This window comes from Yamadazyma tenuis, chromosome 5 (genome assembly GCF_029203305.1).
Source record: "Yamadazyma tenuis chromosome 5, complete sequence".
NCBI lineage: Eukaryota > Fungi > Ascomycota > Pichiomycetes > Serinales > Debaryomycetaceae > Yamadazyma > Yamadazyma tenuis.
Genome location: NC_089465.1, coordinates 49,918 through 70,784, shown reverse-complemented (window position 1 = coordinate 70,784; position 20,867 = coordinate 49,918). Strand labels below are relative to the sequence as shown.

Below are 20,867 nucleotides of genomic sequence, written 5' to 3'. Positions count from 1 at the left end.
GTTGTACCAGTTTTGCAATTTATATTGACCTCCATAAACGGCACTTGAATCTTCTGGAACTTCTTGTTAAGGATCCTTCAGTTGTACACCCCTACTCCAGTTACTCGGTGCTCTCCAATTGAAAAATAAGCAAGCTCCTCCGTTCCCCTTCCCAAACCTCCCTAATCACTCCCTGTCCTCACACCAATTAAAACAGCATGTCCAGGTCAATATACCAAACCAATGGCAAGCCCTTATCGCAACACGCCCTCTACCAACAGAAGTTGAAGCAAGGTGTGTACGCGTCGCCCGGAATCCCTAGCGTGGGAGTCAATTCCAATGCCTCTGATACGGCTGCCTTGTTGGCAGCTTCCACAGACTTAACGGTAAGACCCAGCTACGAAAGAACCGTGGCCCCCGAGGCGCAAGAAGCCGCCTTGGCTGCAAAGTTGGACAAAATCTACGAGTGGTCCCGTACGGTTGACGGTAACGCTGCCTCCGCTGCATCGGCCGGCTTGAACGACTACTCCAAGAGACTGAATACCATTTCGTCCACCACCACCTACCAAAGCAGCCTGTCCCAGTTGGGGTTGGCTGGCCCCTTGAAGGGCGGCTCCATCTACAAGGCTGCCAATGCCAACTCGAGCTCCACCATGACCTCCAGAATCAACCCTGACAAGGACTTTAGGCATGGATTGTTGCCCAAGGGCTCGGCCACCGCGTTGAACATCGATAAAATCTCCTCCGTCGCTAACGCCAACTCCGCCAAAACCATGGACTCGAGAATCAACCCCTCGTTGAACGTCAGTAGAAGTGGGTTGGCGCGTGACGACAGAAGTAAGTCGTTCAAGGCCGGTGACATTAGTGGCCAGTACCTTTTGAGTGCAGCCAGCGAAAAGGCCCAGGCCCGATTAAACAGCATGTCTGCCTCAGGAACCCCCGCCGACTTTAAGGCCCAGGCCCAGGCCTATGCCAATGCCTTGACCATTGCTCAACAGAGAAGTGATGAACGGGTGGCCCAGAACAAAAAGGGTCTCATCGATTTGGGTGGAGGTTTGACCGTCACCCAGGCCGAGTTGGATGCCATGGCCTCGTTGATTGTTCAGCCCGTGTTGAAGGACATCAACTCCAAGGCCCAATTGCAGAGAGACACCGATAAGGCTGCCCAGCAGAAGAAGATGGAGGCCATCAAAGCCCATGACAGGGCCAAGCGCGACGAATATGCCGCCAAACAGAAGGAGAAGGCCGACTTGGAAGCTGCCAAGCAAGAAAGAATCGAGGCCAACAACAAGGAAAAGGACTCTAAGGACGCTGAGTTTGAGGCGTACCTGGTGGAAGAAAAGAAGAAGATTGAGGCCAAGTTGGAAGAGTTGAAGGCACAAGAAGAAAAGCACGCGGCGGCCAAAGAAGTGTTGTTGACCCAAAAGCAGGAAAACCAAGACAAAATCGACAACGAGGAACAAGAGTTGATTGGCTCCAGAAAGACTGTTTTGGATGACATGCAAGCCGAAAGAGATGAAGAAATCGCCCCCATTTTAGAAGAGTTGAAGGAGGAAACCGGTAAGTTGAACGAATTGACCGACGCCAAGAATGAGTTGGATGATGAGGTTACCAAGTTATCTTCGTTGAACGAAGAGTATACTGCCAAAATCAAGGAATTGGAAGAACAGTTGAAGGCGGCCGAGGAAGACATCGAATCGCACACCAAGAACTTGGAAGAGTCCAGTGCTAAACTTGAGGAAACCAACAAGGAGATTCAAGAGTTGACCCAATCGACTGAAACTGAGCTTGGCCAAATCGACGATGAACACAAGAAATTGGATGAGGAAATCGGTACTTTGTCCCAGACCAAACAACAACACTTAGACGATAAAACCAAACAAAAGGCCGAGATTAAGCAACAGTTGGCTGCAAGAGTAGAAGAAGAGCATGCTATCAACCTGGAATTACCTGAGCATTTGAGAAAAGATGTAAACGAAAAGAAGTTGGCTGATACTTCGTCACTCTTCTCCGATGAAGCAGCCCCTGAACCAGAAGTCAAGGCCGAACCAGTGACAAAGACTGACAAGCCTTCTGCCACTGCTGCTACAGTGAAAACCAAGAAAGTCAAAGCTTCCAGAATCAAGAGACTTTCCAACTTCTTCAAGTCCAAACCACCCACTCCTACCAAAGTCCCCGTCAAGGTTCTGGACATCAAAAAGGCCAACTCCAAGGCCGACATAAAGAAGGAACCTGTGGATGTCAAGTCGCAAAAGACCACGGATAGCTACGACGGGTTTGAAGAAGAGATTCCGCCAAACAAAGGAGGACTCTTCAAGGAAGAGATTTAATCCCAACCCTATTTTTTTATTGTACTTGTTTTTTCATCACTATTTAAAATGATTTGGACACCAACGTTCCAGGTGATTTCAAGTGTACTTTAGCTACCTCATTTGGTGGTAGTCGTTTTAAAAAGTTGTTTTATTCTACCGTGTATGTTTTATTATGTTGTATAGATAAATATTCCGCACTGAAAAGTTTTTGTACCACACACCTCTGATGTTGACTGCTGGATTTGGAAACTTCAAAATCAATGAAGCCAGCGATGAGTACAAGTTGAGACGCAGAACCCAGATGGTGTGCTTCTTAACAGCCGCTGGTATCACCATGTTGACCTCCAGATTTGCCTATAAATCCACCATCACCAGACAGTTTCTTCCCACTTTTTTCCAAGGAAATCATTCACCACCCACCAGCTACAATTTCACAGCCGATGCCGCCGTGGCCGTGGGGACAGGTACATTGTTGGCAGGCTCGGTGTCGCTGATGGCGATTTTTGGTTGGTGTTGGATCATCGACGTGAGTTCTTTTAAAGAGTTCGGCTGGAAAATGAAGAGTTTAATGGGTGGAGACGAACGCTTGAGACAACTAGCCCTTCAACCCATGGACGAGGAGAGTGCTAGCATTCAGGATGGTCTTAATGATCTTTTAGAAGGAAAATATGATGATATGCCCGATAGCCAGTAAGGTTATTATAACTTACTCAATTTTCATAAAAATCCCAATCAAAGTACACCATTATGACCATGAACATTGTACCTACCCAGAACACGCATTTTTACCCTAATAGCTTGTAAATATACTTCTTGAACCATCATTAAACCTCCCACCTTCGCGTACTGCATATAACATTCTCATTGGCCAGTGCCAGGCAGAATTCGCATTATGTTCTCTGCTGGCTTAACACCAAAGGCTTTACACCAAGGTTTTTCTTGTCAGAAGCTGGAATTTAGAACATATCTTTGATCTGAAACCTCAAATGTCCACCCAAAATCCCAGAGCACTGGTGGCAGTGCCCAGAGGGCCGGCCAATCGATCACGAGGTGACCGGTCAGGACCTCAATCTCGAAGAACCTCGTTGCACTCAAGAGCAGGAGGAGTTTCTAGAGATGAGCCAGGTGATGCGTTGCATTTACCACGAGCAACCGTGACCAAGAGACGGTTCAAGCCGGGTACAAAGGCAATAAGAGATATACGGAAGTTCCAGAAAAGTACTGATTTGTTGATTAGAAAACTTCCGTTTGCCAGGCTAGTCAAAGAGATAGCCGAGAACTTTATCGGTATGAACTACGGGATCAGGTGGCAGAGCAATGCGGTGTTGGCGTTGCAGGAAGCGTGTGAGGCGTACTTGGTTCATTTGTTGGAGGACACCAATTTGTGTGCCATTCATGCTAAGAGAGTGACGATTATGCAGAAGGACATTCAGTTGGCCAGGCGGATTCGGGGATATATATAGGTAAAAGTTATAGTTTTGTAGGTTATATTGAATAAAGGTTGATGAGTAAATAGGGAGAGACAACTCCAAACGCCCAGATCCTCTATCGGCCCCTCGTTCGTCCTGTGGCTTGAATCCATCAATTGACCCATACACCCATAAAAAACAAAGAGCACAGCGCTCTGACCCATACACCCACGACACAAAGAATACAGCGTTCTGACCCATACACCCACAACACAAAACCACCACCCTAGTAGCCCCTTCCGCACATTCCCAGGCTCTGCGATAAGCAGTTGTCTAGGCGGCTAGTAACCCCTATTCTCAACCGCCACGTCCAATTAAAATTGTTTTTGGCTCCCTCTTACCAGCCTAGTACTATAGCACCAGTATCCAACCCCCAGACGTATCACCTACCGGGACCTTTCGCTTCACCATCATCTACATCCTGACAAATGTATTAGAACTATGTCATATGCAAGTAATTAACCGATGGTATTTCCTAATCGGGCATTTTCATCAACACACACCAAGGTTGTAAGGGATTAACAATATCCACCATCCACACAATGCAGTAGTGTTGTCATTGGCGGACAAATTTGCAGGTCATTTGGCACTTATTTATTGTACCTTAACCCATCTTTAATCGTGTCTTAAAATCTGGAAATTTTCAATTCCCTGGTGGTTCCTGTGAATTTTGTTTCAAATCTCCTATTTACAACCTACCCTCACGACGCAGAATCGCATTACACTCTCCAGTGCCTTGTCGGATGTCCACGGTTACCACCAAAAAAAAGTTGGTGTATAAACAAGATCCAGACGGTGTGTTTCGATTAAAGAAGTTGGGCGACGACGACCGGCTCTCCACCAAATCTGACAAACGCACCGTTGACGATTATTTGAACGACTTGATTTCCTGTGCCTACGAAGTGGTTGAACCCAACAAAGTGCAGCCGATCCTTTCCGAAGACAACGTCCTGCTACAATCTCCCACGAAACTGGTCAAAATCCAACCCCAACCCCTGGAAACCCATTACGACGCCCAGCCTTCCTATCCACCACAGTCTCCACTCCCAGAGCCTTTAGCCTCTTCTGCCACCAAAGAAAATCTTACCTTCAAAGACCGTACTAACGGCCTAAATATCACTTTCCCACCATCGCCCCAGGTAGGAACGTCCTTCTCCTTCCCCAAAATGCCTGTGTCCACCCTAAACTCATCCAAAATGTTCCACATCCCCAGCTTTGGCTTGGGACTCGTCATTGCCATTACCATCAGTCAGTCATCCACCTACATTCTTCTGTACTCCAAAATCGCCTTTGAGTACGCCAAAATCGGCTTGGTATGGGTGCTTATTTTGGGTGCAATTGCCTGGTACACCGGCATCATCAAAGTACAAGAATGGAGCAAATTGAGAACAACCTTGACCTCCTTGACAGCAAAACCATCACAAGAAGCCACAAGTGCTCCAGGAACCCCCATTCTGCCCACAAATATACTCAACCACAACCACTACTTTAATCAGAATCAGAACCAGAACCAGAACCGGGAAATGCACAGTCATGTCCACGATTATATGGGAGACTCGCCACCACAGGCATCACGGCTGCAGTCCAGCCGTCCCCGGTACAAGTCTCGTCCCTCTGAGTCCCGGCGAAACACCGCCACCAATATTATGCCCTTCAAACCTCACGTAAGACCCGAGTACGCCAGTGAACGATCTCCCAGTGTGCCCAACTTGAGCCACGAAAAACTGTCGTTGCCCAAACTCACACGCTTCAACACATCCGACAACAGCAAGACAAATTACTGGCGGTTTGTGGAGCGGTCTCGTGCTGACAATGAGCCACGTCATGTCAAATCTTTCCCCAAAGCAGCTCCGTTGCCTTCTCTACCCGACGAGGACTTACCGTTCGTTAACGAGGTCAAGTTGTTGTCGAGGAAGCCTGGATTTGATCTGTTCAATGAAATGGAGCAGGTGGACGATTTACCGGGGTTTGATATCAAGCGTCTGAATACCTCTGCATCCAAGAAGTCGGTTCTCGGCACCAAACAGAACTACTACAAATTCTTGGCCAATGCAGATACCCTAGACCATGACTAGTATATAGTCATCGTGATGTAGTAGTCATGAATAATGTATAATGTACATACATGTTTTTGCAGCTACTTGTTTGCGCGACAACAGAAAAATTCGCACTCGAGTTTTCGTCCGATAAACACAACTACGCTTCTCCTATGCCTTTATACAGAGAAGACAACTTTTTGGTGGTTCATCCGGGAAGTGAACATACCTTGTTCCTGTTCGGGTTGCAAGACTCCTTGAGTCCCCCCGAGTACAAAATCCCTTCTGTGGTGTATCAGAACCCCGTGTCGAAGGAGTACCTGGCTAAGAAGCCTGAAGACTCCATTGAGGAACTCAGTGAAATACATCCAATCAAGGGCAGTAAAATCGTCGACTTTGAAGCCTTCAAGTACTTGCTCAAGACAGTGTTACACAGCATAATCGCCAGTAACCCCATCATCACCATCAATCAGATTCCCTTGTTGTTGGTGATTCCATCCGTCAGCTGGTCCAGATTACAGCTAGAGTCCATCACCAAATACGTGATTGAGTCGTTGGAATTCTCTGCCTTTAATGTTTTGGACTTATCTATAGCCGCCAACTTTGGAATCGGCAACGGGACCAACTCTTTGGTGGTGAATCTCGGGAAAGACGCTACTCAGGTTTCAGCCATTGTCAATTGTCAAAACATAAAGTTCGCCAGCAAATTCTTGGACGTCGGTAGTGAACTTATCAACCAGGAGTTGGCCAAGTTGTTGCCTAACTTCACTGCCACGCAGATCGAGGCCTTGAAGACGTCAAATATTTTCGAAGTGGTGGTCAACGACGACGAGTCTTTCTACTCCAGAAGCGATTTGAAACAGCCAGTTGATGACAACTTTGACGTTGCCAAGATCGTTGTGGAAGGAGAAAATGGGGTTGGTAAGACCGAAGAAGAATCCGAAACAACGCTTCCAAACCAGCAATTGGAAAAGAACACTTTCACTGACCCAGAAACAAGTGAAAAAGTCGTTGTTGGTAAAGAAAGATTCCAGGGAACAGAAAAGTTGGTGGGCATATTATCAAAGACTATCTACAATGTGTTGGAACAAATCCCTGACTTGGAAAGAAAGCAGGAATGCTACAACAACTTGATCTTTGTGGGGTCCACCTTCAAGATCCCTGGGTTTAAAGACGCTTTACTCACAAAGCTTCACGAAGACGTTTTGATCAGAACCCCAAGTCAACAGGCTGCCAACGAAGCCAGTGGAATCAACTCAGCCATTGCTGCCTACCAACAGGCGGAAGAAGTCGCAGAGCCCACCGAAGGAGAGTTTGTGATAGCACAGGTTCCTACCGCCTTGAGAACTGCCAAGTATCCAGAGTATTTTCCTGAATGGAAGAAACCCAAGGAATTGGGAGGATCTTGGGAAAACGTCTTCTTCTTGGGAGGACAAATCTACGCTAAGCAAATCTTTGGGGGCAATTCCAACATTAATGGTGAGTTCTTTGTGGACTCTACTGTTTATTCAGAATCTGGCCCTCAAGCTATTTGGAATGCTGCTATTTAGTGTGTATAATTATCAAAAGAGAAGAATTTCTTCTCATCTGTAAAGATAGAATATAAAAAATACAAACGCGAACCATCACTAATTCCCAGTCGCGTTATCTTGTATTTGCATGCTCAGGCTTGTATCACATAGCAGACACAACATCCTCAGAATAAGCACCATAATGGCACAACAACAATCTATAGGACGGTTCTTCTCCGCCAATGGAACAACTGCTCAAAAACTTGAGTCCAAACCCGCTTCTAGTAATGCTGCTAAACGGTCTTTAACCCCATCTTTAGATTCAAGTCCCAAGAGAAGAGAGACTGTGGCTCCTACCGACGATACTGATCCTACCAGTGAGGAAGATAGGCCTACTGAACCACAAATGTCCACCAAAGAAGAAGTCGAAAAGTTAATTGAACTTGGTGAGGTGGAGCACGCTCATCACAAGAATGAAAAGTTGATGGCCACTCCATCATCTTCCAAATTACCGTATTCCAAGTTAACATCGGTTTTCGAAGAAATTGAAGCGGAATCTGGAAGACTCAAAATGATCTCTATCATCTCTGAGTTTTATCTTGAGGTCTTACAACAATCAACGGTTGATAAGTTGGTTAAGATAGTGTATTTGTCCATCAATAGATTGGGTCCTGATTATGAGCCTGATTTGGAACTAGGGTTGGGTGAAACTTTGCTTATAAAAGCTATCAGTGAATGTTACGGTCGGGCATCCAGTAAAATTAAACAGGATTATAAAACTTTTGGTGATTTGGGATTGGTGGCTCAGCAGTCCAGGTCGGGCCAGCCTACCATGTTCAAGCCTACTCCATTGGATGTTGATTTAGTGTTTGACAGCTTGACCAAAATTGCCAAGTCGACTGGAAAAGACTCTCAGATGAAAAAGGTTGGACTCATAAATAAGCTCTTGACTGCTTGTGAAAGAAAAACCACTGAAGCCAAATTCTTGATCAGATCATTGGAAGGAAAGCTTAGAATAGGATTGGCAGAAAAAACCGTATTAATTGGATTGGCCCAAGCCTTCACCAACTACGAGAATCATGCGATGACACCCGAAAACATAACTAAAGCTGAAGACATAATCAGAGAGTCGTTCTCGTTAATACCTAACTATGAGATTATAATTAAAACTGCTTACGAACATGGAATTTTCAATCTTTTGGACCATATACACTTGACCCCCGGTATTCCATTGAAGCCTATGTTGGCGAAGCCTACTAAATCCATTTCTGAAGTGTTGGATAGATTTCAAGGAGAGGAGTTCACTTGTGAGTACAAATATGATGGTGAGAGAGCACAAGTCCATTTGTTATCTGATGGCTCGGTTAGAATATACTCTCGTAACTCTGAAGATATGTCCCAGAGATACCCAGATTTGATTGCAATTATCAAAGACTTCATTAAGGTTCAAGAAGATAGTGATGGAACTCCTATAAAACTGTTGATTTTAGATTGTGAGGCAGTTGCTTGGGACAGACAGTTAAACAAGATCTTGCCATTCCAAGTCTTGTCTACGAGAAAGAGAAAAGATGTCAATGAAAAAGATATCAAAGTCCACATCTGTTTATTCGCCTTTGACATATTGTACTTAAATGGGGAATCTGTTGTCAACAAGACGTTGGCAGAGAGAAGAGAACTCATGTATGAGAATTTGAAACCAATCGAAGGGAAGTTTTGTTTTGCTACATCTCGTAACTCATCAAATCTTGATGAGTTGCAAATATTCTTGGACCAGTCCGTTAAAGACAGTTGCGAGGGATTGATGGTGAAGATGTTAAATTCAAAAGAGTCTTACTACGAGCCATCAAAAAGATCAAGAAATTGGCTCAAATTGAAGAAGGATTACTTGGCTGGTGTTGGGGACTCTTTGGATTTGGTCGTAGTTGGTGCCTATAACGGCAGAGGTAAACGTACCGGTAATTATGGTGGATTCCTTTTGGCAAGTTATAATGATGATACTGGTGAATTCGAAACCACGTGCAAAATCGGTACTGGGTTTTCGGATGAAGACTTAACGAGTCTCTACAATAGTTTGCATCCTACTGAAATCTCACAACCGAAAGGTTCCTACGTCTACGACCCCAGTGCGGTGCCTGATGTTTGGTTCGAACCTACCACATTGTTTGAGGTGTTAACAGCTGATTTGTCATTGAGTCCTATTTACAAGGCTGGGCATCAGGAATTTACCAAGGGTATTTCGTTGAGATTTCCGAGATTCTTGAGAATCAGAGAAGACAAAGGTGTTGAAGATGCTACTACGTCAGAACAAGTTATCGAATTCTACTCCAAGCAAGCTAGCGTTCAATCTTAATAAATTATATTATGTTAATTATGCATATTCAGCGTCCAATGACCTATTCAAGTTTCTCTTTCTCTTCCCATTTCTCTCTCATTTTCAATTTAATCTTGTCAGTTAACTTTTGATGCATATCTGAGTTAGTTCTTTTATGTCCAAAGTTCAACTCCAAATGACTCGAAGCTCTGGAAATGGCATAGTCATCGGAATCAACGTTTGGTGTCAACGTAGCGTTTTGGTTTTCGTGTAATTGATAGTCACTGAACATTGGAATGTTTGTTAAAGAATGTTCTGAGTTCAATAATGAAACACCATCTGAAATAGACGAAGATGAAGAAAATTGTGAGCTCAAAGATGTAGAAGAATCGGAAGACGCCTCTTTCTTGAGCTTTCTACGGTTCTTCATGGTCACAGTTAACTGATCCTCTTCTTCGTCGTTCATCTCCAACAAGTTGAAATCTTGTGGGAATAACTTCCAGCCAAATTCGTCAACAATCTCGGTAATCTCATCTGTCAATTCACTCCTGAATTGTTTCAATTCCTTGATTGAAGAACCGTCAATTAATGAGATATACAACGGTCTCAAACTTTTAAATGTATCCAAACCTTGTTCTCCGGTTAATAATGCAGAATATGTGATCAAAACGTTGAAACAGTACAACCCAATCCATAGTTTGATGGTTCCAAAGTTGAAGTCAAAATAGTTCCTGGTAACGAAAGCCCCCACAGTAGCGTAGAAACTGTAGAAAATCGGAGCAATGACTAAACTAACCAAAATCTTCCAGGTTGCAACCACATCGTTTCCTTTGATTTTTACCACAGAGTTGGCCAACGCTGCTTCTTGCTTCTTTTTGGATATGATTTTGGCAATCAAGAATACTGGGGAAAACAAAATGGCTCCTGGTAATGCCAAAACAAAGAGCAAAACCAACTTTGTAAACCTGTAAGACAAAATACCTAAACTTCTGAATTTGCTCTTCTCATTGAAATTTTCAAGAAGATGGTCGGGTAAGTGGATTTGGTCCAATCTGGTATTGTACTCGAAGATCCTGGCCTTCATTTTCTGTACTCGAGGTTCATTTTCATATGTTTTATAACCAAGTACCAATCTTCGGTTCATCTCAATCACGAGAGGAAGAGGTAAACGAGCAGCAAAATGATTGGCATACAATCTTCTGGCCGCCTGGACAACCATCAACGTATCAAACGAATCACAAGTCACGGTGACGGCTCGTAACCCATCAGTGATGACATCCAATAGTTCTTTAACAGCCTCCCTGTTAGTTTGGGGGTCTTTATATCTTTGGATCAACTCTTTGGAGATCTCAATCGGATTTCCGTATTCAATCACAGCTCTACTTCTGAACTTATGGGCATTGAAATAATTCATCCCACAAGGAACAATCTTCACATCACAGTCAGGATAAGCTGCCATAGCACCCAATGCCATGATTGCAACACCTGCTTTTATTGGCAACAAGTCCGTTCTGTCATGTGAACCTCCTTCGGGGAAAATCCCAATACAGTTTCCGTGAGCCAAGTGGCCAAACACTTGCTGGTAGACTTCGTTTTGATCAACTTTTCTGGCATACTTAAAGTCAGACCCATCTTTCAACATTTTTACAATCTTTTCAGTGTTTTTAAAGGGCTTCCTGATAATGACATGGGTGTCGTCAATGATCTCCAATACTTCAGAAGCTCCCAACGACTTGGGTAAAGCCAAAAGACATTTGGGGGTTAAGTACTCGGTGAAAGAGGTGTTTCTCCCAGTAATCAAACAAGCATCCTTTTCGAAATCAACAAAAATCTTACCCTTTCCAGGTGCCAAGTTATCCTGGGGTCTTTCCACTGGAATTGACAACTGGCACTTTGACATCATACCAATAATCTTCAATCGATAAGATTTGGCAGCAATAAGGAAGCTCACTCGCCTCCCACTTACTTTCTTTACCAAATTCATAAGAATAACCGGGTCGACAAACTGGTTAGCGTGAGGAGCACCCACGAAGATAACGGGGCCGGTCAGGGGGATCTTGAACGCCCCTCTAGACCGAATTTCCCTGAAAAAACAATCGAATGTCACATTCAAAACCCATAACAACGAGTCGTAGATGACCAATCTCCACCAGGGAAACGGTTTGTAGCCAGCCATTGTATCCTCCTAATCACAATTGTTGATGAATATGTGTTCGCGGCGTGCGTAGTAATCTTTTAGGAAATTGTGATCGTTGTGGTGTATCTGATCAGAAATGGGTGATGGATCTCGCTAGAAAAATGAGGGAGGGTCGAACGACCAATTATTTTATACGATATTTATAATTGCAAATGATTTTATTGGAATATGCCAAAGCTATATATATACAGTGGAATCTCAGATCTTGAGATTCTTGGTGCCATCTTCAACCCGGGAGTTTCTTCTTCTCTCAACATCCCAGTTATATAATCTGGCCGTATTCACTTCCATGGTGGTGATATTCTCTTTCAAAAACACCAAATCTTCCTTGATGATTGCAACTTGCTCGTTGTTGTTCTTCAATCTCTCGTTCAATAATTCCACCGCCTCGTCCAATGGGTACTCCAACATCACCTCTGCCCCAAGCCATAAGTAAACCGAATCCAACTTTTCCGTTTCGATGACAGCCTGGGTATACAACGTGTCGTTCAACTCATAGTTTGCTTGAATGTTCTGGCTGTTTTCATCTTCGTCGGAAATCTCATCGTCAAGTTCTGCACTCTTCTTTTGCTTTATGAAATTTATAATGTCCAAATTCTTTTCTATATCGGGGATCTTTACGTTCAAATCATTCAATTGGTTTCTCTTTGACATCTCCATGTACTTGTATTGTTGTAACCGGTCTTGGAACGCTTGCATGACCTTATCGAAATCGGTTTCCACATCCTTCACGAAATTTTCCACCTTGTCAATAAAAGGTGCTTCAGGGATACCCCTTGGATTGGATTTTTCGGTTCTAAATCAACAGTTAGTTTTTGCTGCTTGGTGGGTGGCAACTGCAATATTAACAGTTGCCTGGTCTGTACTTACTTTAGTATATCCATTATGTTCTTGTTCGACAAAGCTAGTTCAATCAAAAACCAGTTTCCGCGACTTTCGCATTTTGTCAATGTGTATTCTATATTTTGTTTACTGCTTACTGTTTTCACTGAACCCCATGAAATATCTTTCTCTGAAGTTTTTGATGTGATTCTCCTTGAGCCCATTTCTGGTGATCCCCATGTAGTCGTTGCCTCGTTTGACGTACACCAACAATCTCCGGGACCATTTGTGGAACTCCTGTTCCAAGTTATACAACAACTCGAGGTTCTCATGCTGAGGAATTTGGTTGATTTCAAACTCATCATTGGCGGTCGGCATCCAGAATGCTAGTCTTCCACCCACAGGTAATCTGTTGGCAGAGAACCGAAGAAGGTCGTCCAACAAATTGGACAACTCATATGGTTTTTTGGGAGGTATGAAGTCTCTTCTTAGATGGGCCTTCTCACCGTCAATAACAACATTTTCTCTTCCAGCAGCCTTTTCCTCATTCTTAGCCCCGCAAACCTTCAAACCTTCTCTCACCCCGTAAGGAGGATCACAGACAATGGTGTCGATTGGGAAATCAGTCCGGAGAGCGTTGTTTGTAAAATCCATTGTTAGAGTATCAATGAAGTTGGTGGAGGTTCCGTACTGCTTGAAGTTCAGCTTCAAATTGCACTTGTCTCCCTTACCTCGCAATATGCGAACGTCTATGTCCGAGCCAATAGTGATTCCACCAAAGTTAGCTGCTGCCACCAAAAATGAGCCGGTACCAGTGAATGGATCGTATACCATCTTATTTGTATCCACTTCAGCTATGTTACATGACACTAACGCCAACTCGGCATCGAATGACGTTGTCCCAATGTATTTTCTTCTTCGTAAATCGTATTTTTCCAAGATATTGTTTGTTCTAGCACTTAGTTGGATCTGTCTACCCAACCACAATCGTTTGGGAGTAGTAGCCCTCTCCATGCCCTGGACCTCATATTCTTCAAGAAGCGTGTATATCTGGTCCGGGTTTTTCATTCTGACCTTTCCCTCAAACGCCATAAATGCAAATGATTCAATGATTTCAAACCGCTCAGGGCCTTCTCTCTTTCCCATATATCCTTCGAATTGGAACTTAAAAGTTCCCTGCTTATACGTATCAAACTTGTCGAATGATATGTCTCGCACATTCTTGCGCAACTCGTCCAAGTTGTTACCCGAGCCCCACAACTCATAAATTCCTTTACTAAGAATGGCTCTTTGTATGATCTTTCTTGCGTGCTCATCAGACTCCAACTGAACTATGAGGAATGGGCTTGAAGAGTCATGGTGCAGAAGATCTAGTGGTATACCATGGAGACTTGCAAGCGATTCCAACTCTGCCTTTCGAAACTCTGGATACGCCTGGGCAAAGTATATCAAATAGTCTTTCATGGTTAGGCTCTAAAAATTTATCGAGCAGAAGATGAGGTTTTGACTGCAAAAAGTGAGAGAAGACACAAGAGACAAAATGAGGTAAAGACACTAAAATACACCCCAGAAATGAGAGAGATGAATCATTAGATAATGTAGACAACTTAAAACATGTCCTTAACCTCCTTACTTCTTGTACCTCGACCCAACATAGATTAACTTGTAATTGGCCCCCAAACGGAAGACAAACGGGGTGTTGGACATACACGACCCGCGCTCGCATCGCACTGTTCGTCGACACCAAAAGCAAATGCAAGTGATAACTTCAGTTCAACTACAATAAACCACATTTTTACCATCATCCGAAGGTAATACTTGTGAGCTTGTTATCAACACCTGTTTATCCTTTAAAACACTAAAGTCTGATACATTGGCCTATTCCCCTGGTGATTTGTCAACTTTCTTGTCCCCCAGTTTAGAATAATTACGTACCTACCTACTGATACTAATCTATTAGTTTCCCCAAAAGCACATACTCTTGGTATTGCTAAATAGGTATTTCATCGTACATATTCCATATACTAAATACACTCAAGGCCCAGGTAAAGAGTATCAAACGTACTGTTTATATTGATTAGTCAGTTGATAGTTAGATTCCATACTCCCAAAAATGTCTGCCATTGATGATGATGAAGCTCTCTTCGAGGATATCTATGGAGAAGATGAAGAAGAAACAAAACCAACCATCCCTGAAAAAGAAGAAGTGACCCAGTCTTCCACCGAGCCTGTTGTTACCCCAGCATCTTCGGAAGCCCCGTTACAAGGGACTGAGGCTCCTGCTCCAGCTGCTACCACCGACCCAACTGCCGTTCCCTTGCCACCACCGACCACCGCTCCCTTGCCACCACCACCACCGCAGGCCCCTGCAACCGCTACTGCCTCGACTGGTGCTCCTCCACCTCCAATGCCAGCACCCCCAGCTGGTATACCAGATTTTAACCAGTTGCAACAACACTTTGGTGCTGGTGGAATGGGAAGTGCTCCACCCCAGCCACAATCTCAAATGATGGCTCCTTCGAATTTGGGAAGAGATAGTGGGAAAATGTTCATTGGAGGTTTGAATTGGGATACCACCGAACAAGGTCTTGTGGACTATTTTTCAAAGTATGGTGAGGTCATAGATTACACCATCATGAGAGATTCGGCCACCGGGAGATCTAGAGGGTTTGGTTTCTTGACGTTCAAAGACCCCAGGTCGGTCGATGAAGTGGTCAAAACACCCCATGAGTTGGATGGTAAGTTAATTGATCCCAAGCGTGCTATTGCTAAAGAAGAGCAGGATAAGGTTGGAAAGATTTTTGTTGGAGGTATTGACCCGTATGTCACTGAACAAGAGTTTAGTGACTTTTTCTCCCAATATGGGCACATTATTGATGCTCAGTTGATGCTTGACAAGGAGTCTGGGAAATCCAGAGGGTTTGGTTTCATTACTTATGATTCCCCTGAAGCTGTCGATAGAGTTTGTGTTAATAAGTATGTTTCTTTAAAGGGTAAGTCTATGGAAGTGAAGAGAGCTGCTCCAAGAGGCCAGCAACAGCCCCAACAGCAACAGCAACAACCCTACGGGTACAACCCCTATAGTCAGTATGGTCAGCTTCAACAACAACAACAACAGCAACAACCATACGGTCAATATAACCAAATGGCCAACATGACTCCTGAGATGGTCGATTACTGGCAAAGAATGCAACAGTGGTACATGTACCAACAACAACAAGGTGGAGCTGAAGCTGGAGACCAATCTGAACAACCTGGACAACCATTGAATCCCCAAGCCCAAGCACAAGATGAAGCTAGGGAAGAAGAACCTCGATACGAAGATAACAACTCTTATGATCAAGGACAAGGCGGCAGAAACAGAGGACAAGGAAACGGTGGTGATAGAAGAGACAACCGTTATCCTAGAGGACCAAGAAGAAACGCTCCTTCGGGCCCAAGAGGGGGAGGGGGTTCTAGAGGTAGAGGTGGATATAACCGAAACAGAGGTTATCATCCCTACAACAGAGGTGGAGGTGGAGGAGGAGGTGGCGGTGGCAGAAGACAGTAATATAGTTAGATGAATTGTTTGATTAAGTATTATGTACATACACAGCTTCTCTTTTCGTTCACCGTCTCTTGGTTGGTCTGGCATTCTTTGCCCTTTTCTTATCGTGCAATAATCTGTTCTTTCTGATTTGTTCGGTGGTTCTAAGTTCTTGTTGGGGTCCAGCCTTATGATAACCCTTGACCGATTTCCCACCTTCAACAGCCTTTTCAACTTTCTTGACTTGCTTTTCGTAGTTATCTCTGAATTTATCTGGCATCTTAGGTGATTTGCTTTGCTTGTGCTTAAACTTCTTGTTACCCAAGTTGTTCATTGGATCTTCATTGGACCGGGTAGGATTCTGTTTCTTCCATTCATCAAATCTGCCAGACTTGAAGGTGGCAGGGATTCTTTGACCAGACTCACTGATGATATACTTCTTATCCGTAGACCTAGAATTCACATAGTTACCCTTCTTGCTGTCCCATTTGTAGACTTGACTGTGGACTTGCGACTTGTCATCGTTATCCAAGTCAAATGTGGCATTCGAGGCACTGTTGGCGAAACTATTACCCAAAGACAACTGTTTGTCTTGAATATCGGATGCCGAAGCATAGTGGCTCATGTAGAACTGAGGATCTTTGAAGGTCTTCTTGGGTTTGTACTTCTGTCCCAACACTTCATCACCATCCTCGAAGAAGTCCAAGTCCTCCTGATTGACTCCATCGTCGTTACTCTTTTTGTTCAAAATCTCATCTTCAATGTTGTGGCTTAATCCAGCAAGTTTCTCCTTTTCAACCAATTCTCGTCTCTCTTTGGCCTTTCTTTGGATGGGTGCAAGCTGACGTCTCCTCTTAAGCATAAACCCAGCCAAACTGTTTTCATCCTTTTCCTTTTCCTTCTTGTTGAACTCAAAAACCGTTTCTTTCGAGTGCCTATTAGCCAATTTATCCAAGAAATCCTGCTTTTCCTTCTCCACGTTGGGTCCGAACAAGAGATGCTGTTCATCCCATAATTGATGCTCCACCATGTTCTTTGATCTCTTTACTGACTCATTAGAGGCCGGTTGTCTGGTTCTATAAAACAACTTCTCTCCCTTGATAGAGACGTCTTTGATCAACTTTAAGTCATAGTTGTGCTTGAGGACACCTTCGTAAACTTCCTGACAGTTTTCCAACTCGGCTCTGGGAGCAGATCCGAGAACCAACCTTTCGGTAAAGGAGAGTTTAGGTTCTTGATACCGGTCCCCCATTCTTTCTTTGAGGAGCTTAACCTTGGATTCGTGTAACGAGGTTGTCAAGATCTTCTTCCCCAAAAATATTTCCAAATCCAAGAGGTAAGGCAATTCCTTTTCGTTTACAATGGAATATGCCCATCCTTTGTTCCCAGCTCTAGCGGTTCTACCGACTCTGTGAATGAAAATCTTTGAGGATGAAGGGAGGGTGAAGTTGATGACATTGGCTAAAATGGGAATATCGATACCACGAGCAGCCACATCCGTCACTACCATTATTGTTGTTAATCCGATTCTGAATTGGTATAACTGTTGCTTTCTAGCGGTTTGGTCGAGAGTACCGTAGATGTAGGATACCAAGTAACCACAAGATCTCAACAAACTGGTGATGTACTCAACATGATGCTTGGTGGGCACAAAGACCATAGTGGAGTACTTTGAAGGTAAGACGTTAGCGGGAGGTAATCTTTCCTTCTTGAACTTCTTCCTTTTCTTATTATCATCAGCAGCTGCTGCAGCTTCTTCTTCATCAGATTCATCGTTTCGTTTGTTCATGTCGTTCATTTTCTTGATCTCCTCCTGAGTAGGAAGAGGCATTTTTATAACCTCTTGCAACAAGTAAAGTAAGTTAGCCTCTCTTTCGTTCCTCTTGGTGGTGACGAAGGCCATCTCCAACTGATCTGAAATCTTGGAATCAGCATCCAATCTCACTAACGTGGGGTTGGATAAACCGGCTTTGGCAAATTCCACCAACGATTTGGGCAAAGTGGCAGAAAACAATAACGTTTGTCTAGAAGCAGGTAAACCAGCAATCAATTCGTTCAACTGTTCTGCAAACCCCAACTCAAACAATCTATCGGCTTCGTCGAAAACAATGTACTCGATGGACTTTAGGTTCAAGTCCATCTCAATTTTCAAATGCATAAATCTACCAGGAGTAGCAATGATGATATCGGGGTTGGTCATCATGGCACTAAACTGGTCATCCAAAGAGTCTCCACCAACAAGCAACATGATTCTCAAGTCGGTTCTATGACTGAACTCCTTCACTTGTTTATATGTTTGCAATGCCAATTCTCTCGAAGGAGACAAAATAATGGCCCTGGAACCAGATTTAGCAGAATGGGCCTTCAACTTCTCCACCATTGGCAAAGTGAATGCTGCTGTTTTACCGGACCCAGTTCTGGCCATTCCCACCACGTCTCTGCTATCCATGATCAAAGGAATCGCTTTTCTCTGAATTGGAGTGGGTTGTTTGAACCCTTTTTTGATGATATTACCTATTAAGAACTTGGAAAACCCAAACGACTGGAAGGTTCCACTTTTGGCCTTTTTGACAGCGGGATTATTACTGACAAAGTACGATGCGATGGCATCAGCACCCGAAGTCTTATCATTTTCTTCCTCATCATCTGAAAGCTCTAAGCTGGGAAAAGCTTCTGTAGAATTAGTCTTGAGTTTCTTCACGGCTCTTTTGCCCCTGAGCACAGGCACTTCTCCTTCACCATCAGTCCCACTGTCATCAGAGCTCTCTAAGTTGAGGGCGAGTGACTTGGTGATATCGTATTCGTCGTCGGACATTTTGTGTAGTGAGATGAGATGAGATTTTTCTGCGACTCACTAAATCCAAGGAAGCATATTTTCCCCAACGCGAAAAGTTCATTTGTTGTGCTGTGTCATCAATTATCATTGGGGAACCATGTTAGTGTTACGGCGAAAGAAAGTACAAGCGGTGGCAGTACTGGCCTTGGCTATTATAGCCGTGGTCACCATTGTATGGCAAGCTCTCAATTTCAACGAGTTTGAGGTAGAAATCAAGTCCTCCCTCGTGGGGGAAAACTCCAAGATCTCGAGCTTTTTCACTCCCAAAACCAAACCTTTCCTGGAAACAGAGGCTGGCAAGCAAGCCGAAATCGACGCTAACATCAATAACTTTGACGCGTTGACCGAAGAACATAAATACCAATTGGTCAACCAATTGGCGGGTGCGCCCAGTACTAAGAACTTTCAGTTCTTGAGCAGCGTCTTCGAAAAGATCTACAAGTTCAGGCCTGAAGTAGCCCAACTAACCACCTATAAGAGTGAAGAAAGGATATATCATGCACGATACAACTCCAAAGATGATGACAGTGAAGATAATCGCATAGTGTTCAATGAGGCATACTTGTCTAGTTTTTTGCAATTGAACAGCATTGAGTTTGGTGCCATGCAGAAATCCCATACCAAAGTCATGGCGAGTCTTCCCACTGCCGACGATGTTCCTAAAGGAATGTATGAGGGAGATGGAATAGTGTTTGTGGGAGGAGGAAGGTTCAATCTTTTAACGCTATTGTCGGTGAAGGCTATAAGAGATTTAGGTAGCAAATTGCCGATTGAAATTTTGATTCCTACGATAGAAGAGTTTGAGTCCAACTTGTGTTTCAAGGTGTTACCTCAATACAATGCCAAGTGCATTTTACTTCCTCAGGTGTTGAAGCAAAATGGATTAGACGATAATATCTTCAAGAAATTCGAGTTCAAAGGGTATCAGTATAAGGTATTGGCCTTATTGTTATCAAGCTTCGAAAGAATCTTGTTCTTGGATAGTGATAACACACCCACCAGAAACCCAGACATACTCTTTAGTACCAATCCGTTTGAAGATCATGGATTGATTGTGTGGCCAGACTTTTGGAAAAGGGCCACGTCCCCGTTATACTATAGCATAGCTGGCATCAAAATGGACCAGAAGAAATATTTGCCCCGGTACAATGAGCTCATCAACGACTACGAAGACATCGACTACTCCAAGTTTCCACCGAAAGAAGTGCCTTTCCACCAGTTCAAAGGAGCCATACCTGATCCTACCAGTGAATCGGGCCAACTTATGATCAACAAAAAGACTCATTTGAGCGTGTTGGTTTTGGCATTATACTACAACCTATACGGACCCACCCACTACTACCCGTTGTTCTCTCAAGGAAGTGATGGTGAAGGAGATAAAGAGACATTTTTGGCGGCATGCGTTGCCTTGGGATGCAAATTCTATCAAGTGAAAAAGTTCTTGAAGGCCATGGGATACTTCAACCATGAGCTATCATTTGTGGGGACTGGAATGGGCCAGTTCAATCCTATTAATGACTACACAAACGAGGAACCGGATTTACTCTTCATTCACTCCAACTTCCCCAAATTGAATCCCTGGGAGTTGAAACAGCAAGGCAAGATTTTGGACAACGGCAAAAGAATACGACTTTATGGGAATGGGGTCAAGAAGGACATTGGGTTTGACTTTGAATTGCGTCAATGGCAAAACATGTACTATTTCCTCTGTAAGAAAAACGTCAAAGTGAACATTTTCAATGACGTGGTCCACGATGACTTGTGCAAGGAGATCAGCCAGCATCTACTGTTCTTGAAGTCCACCTCACGGTTGACCGATGACGCCTTTTAAATCTACCATGTAAACTAATAGCATCTATAGACATTGC

General features: G+C 43.8%; 12 protein-coding genes across 12 annotated transcripts; 8 read left to right on the top strand and 4 right to left on the bottom strand. All coding sequences in view use genetic code 12, as the record gives it.

The window, feature by feature from the left end:
* Positions 1-197: 197 nt before the first annotated feature.
* Positions 198-2,309, top strand: EIS1 (Eisosome assembly protein; the record flags this gene model as incomplete). The annotated part of the gene is made up of 1 exon (XM_006686678.2): positions 198-2,309. The coding sequence occupies one exon, from the start codon at positions 198-200 to the stop codon at positions 2,307-2,309; it is 2,112 nt and encodes a 703-aa protein (XP_006686741.2).
* Positions 2,310-2,517: 208 nt separating this feature from the next.
* Positions 2,518-2,985, top strand: AIM11 (Altered inheritance of mitochondria protein 11; the record flags this gene model as incomplete). The annotated part of the gene is made up of 1 exon (XM_006686445.2): positions 2,518-2,985. The coding sequence occupies one exon, from the start codon at positions 2,518-2,520 to the stop codon at positions 2,983-2,985; it is 468 nt and encodes a 155-aa protein (XP_006686508.1).
* A 292-nt stretch (positions 2,986-3,277) lies between these two features.
* On the top strand, positions 3,278-3,754 carry CSE4 (centromeric DNA-binding histone H3-like protein cse4; the record flags this gene model as incomplete). The annotated part of the gene is made up of 1 exon (XM_006686446.2): positions 3,278-3,754. The coding sequence occupies one exon, from the start codon at positions 3,278-3,280 to the stop codon at positions 3,752-3,754; it is 477 nt and encodes a 158-aa protein (XP_006686509.1).
* A 749-nt stretch (positions 3,755-4,503) lies between these two features.
* On the top strand, positions 4,504-5,835 carry PSN45_003676 (uncharacterized protein; the record flags this gene model as incomplete). Its single annotated transcript, XM_006686447.2, has 1 exon — positions 4,504-5,835. One exon carries the CDS (start codon positions 4,504-4,506, stop codon positions 5,833-5,835), a length of 1,332 nt encoding a protein of 443 aa, XP_006686510.1.
* Positions 5,836-5,969: 134 nt separating this feature from the next.
* On the top strand, positions 5,970-7,346 carry ARP9 (Actin-like protein arp9 (SWI/SNF complex component arp9); the record flags this gene model as incomplete). Its single annotated transcript, XM_006686448.2, has 1 exon — positions 5,970-7,346. The coding sequence occupies one exon, from the start codon at positions 5,970-5,972 to the stop codon at positions 7,344-7,346; it is 1,377 nt and encodes a 458-aa protein (XP_006686511.1).
* A 163-nt stretch (positions 7,347-7,509) lies between these two features.
* On the top strand, positions 7,510-9,657 carry cdc17 (ATP-dependent DNA ligase Cdc17; the record flags this gene model as incomplete). The annotated part of the gene is made up of 1 exon (XM_006686449.1): positions 7,510-9,657. One exon carries the CDS (start codon positions 7,510-7,512, stop codon positions 9,655-9,657), a length of 2,148 nt encoding a protein of 715 aa, XP_006686512.1.
* A 43-nt stretch (positions 9,658-9,700) lies between these two features.
* SCT1 (Glycerol-3-phosphate/dihydroxyacetone phosphate acyltransferase) lies at positions 9,701-11,794 on the bottom strand (the record flags this gene model as incomplete). The annotated part of the gene is made up of 1 exon (XM_006686450.2): positions 9,701-11,794. The coding sequence occupies one exon, from the start codon at positions 11,792-11,794 to the stop codon at positions 9,701-9,703; it is 2,094 nt and encodes a 697-aa protein (XP_006686513.1).
* Positions 11,795-12,013: 219 nt separating this feature from the next.
* PSN45_003672 (uncharacterized protein) lies at positions 12,014-12,699 on the bottom strand (the record flags this gene model as incomplete). The annotated part of the gene is made up of 2 exons (XM_006686451.2): positions 12,014-12,611; positions 12,686-12,699. 2 exons carry the CDS (start codon positions 12,697-12,699, stop codon positions 12,014-12,016), a joined length of 612 nt encoding a protein of 203 aa, XP_006686514.1.
* An 85-nt stretch (positions 12,700-12,784) lies between these two features.
* PSN45_003671 (tRNA (guanine(10)-N(2))-methyltransferase) lies at positions 12,785-14,101 on the bottom strand (the record flags this gene model as incomplete). Its single annotated transcript, XM_006686452.1, has 1 exon — positions 12,785-14,101. The coding sequence occupies one exon, from the start codon at positions 14,099-14,101 to the stop codon at positions 12,785-12,787; it is 1,317 nt and encodes a 438-aa protein (XP_006686515.1).
* A 649-nt stretch (positions 14,102-14,750) lies between these two features.
* On the top strand, positions 14,751-16,187 carry PSN45_003670 (uncharacterized protein; the record flags this gene model as incomplete). The annotated part of the gene is made up of 1 exon (XM_066158138.1): positions 14,751-16,187. One exon carries the CDS (start codon positions 14,751-14,753, stop codon positions 16,185-16,187), a length of 1,437 nt encoding a protein of 478 aa, XP_066014235.1.
* Positions 16,188-16,245: 58 nt separating this feature from the next.
* On the bottom strand, positions 16,246-18,978 carry DBP10 (ATP-dependent RNA helicase dbp10; the record flags this gene model as incomplete). The annotated part of the gene is made up of 1 exon (XM_006686453.1): positions 16,246-18,978. One exon carries the CDS (start codon positions 18,976-18,978, stop codon positions 16,246-16,248), a length of 2,733 nt encoding a protein of 910 aa, XP_006686516.1.
* Positions 18,979-19,096: 118 nt separating this feature from the next.
* On the top strand, positions 19,097-20,830 carry PSN45_003668 (uncharacterized protein; the record flags this gene model as incomplete). The annotated part of the gene is made up of 1 exon (XM_006686454.2): positions 19,097-20,830. One exon carries the CDS (start codon positions 19,097-19,099, stop codon positions 20,828-20,830), a length of 1,734 nt encoding a protein of 577 aa, XP_006686517.1.
* Positions 20,831-20,867: the final 37 nt, after the last annotated feature.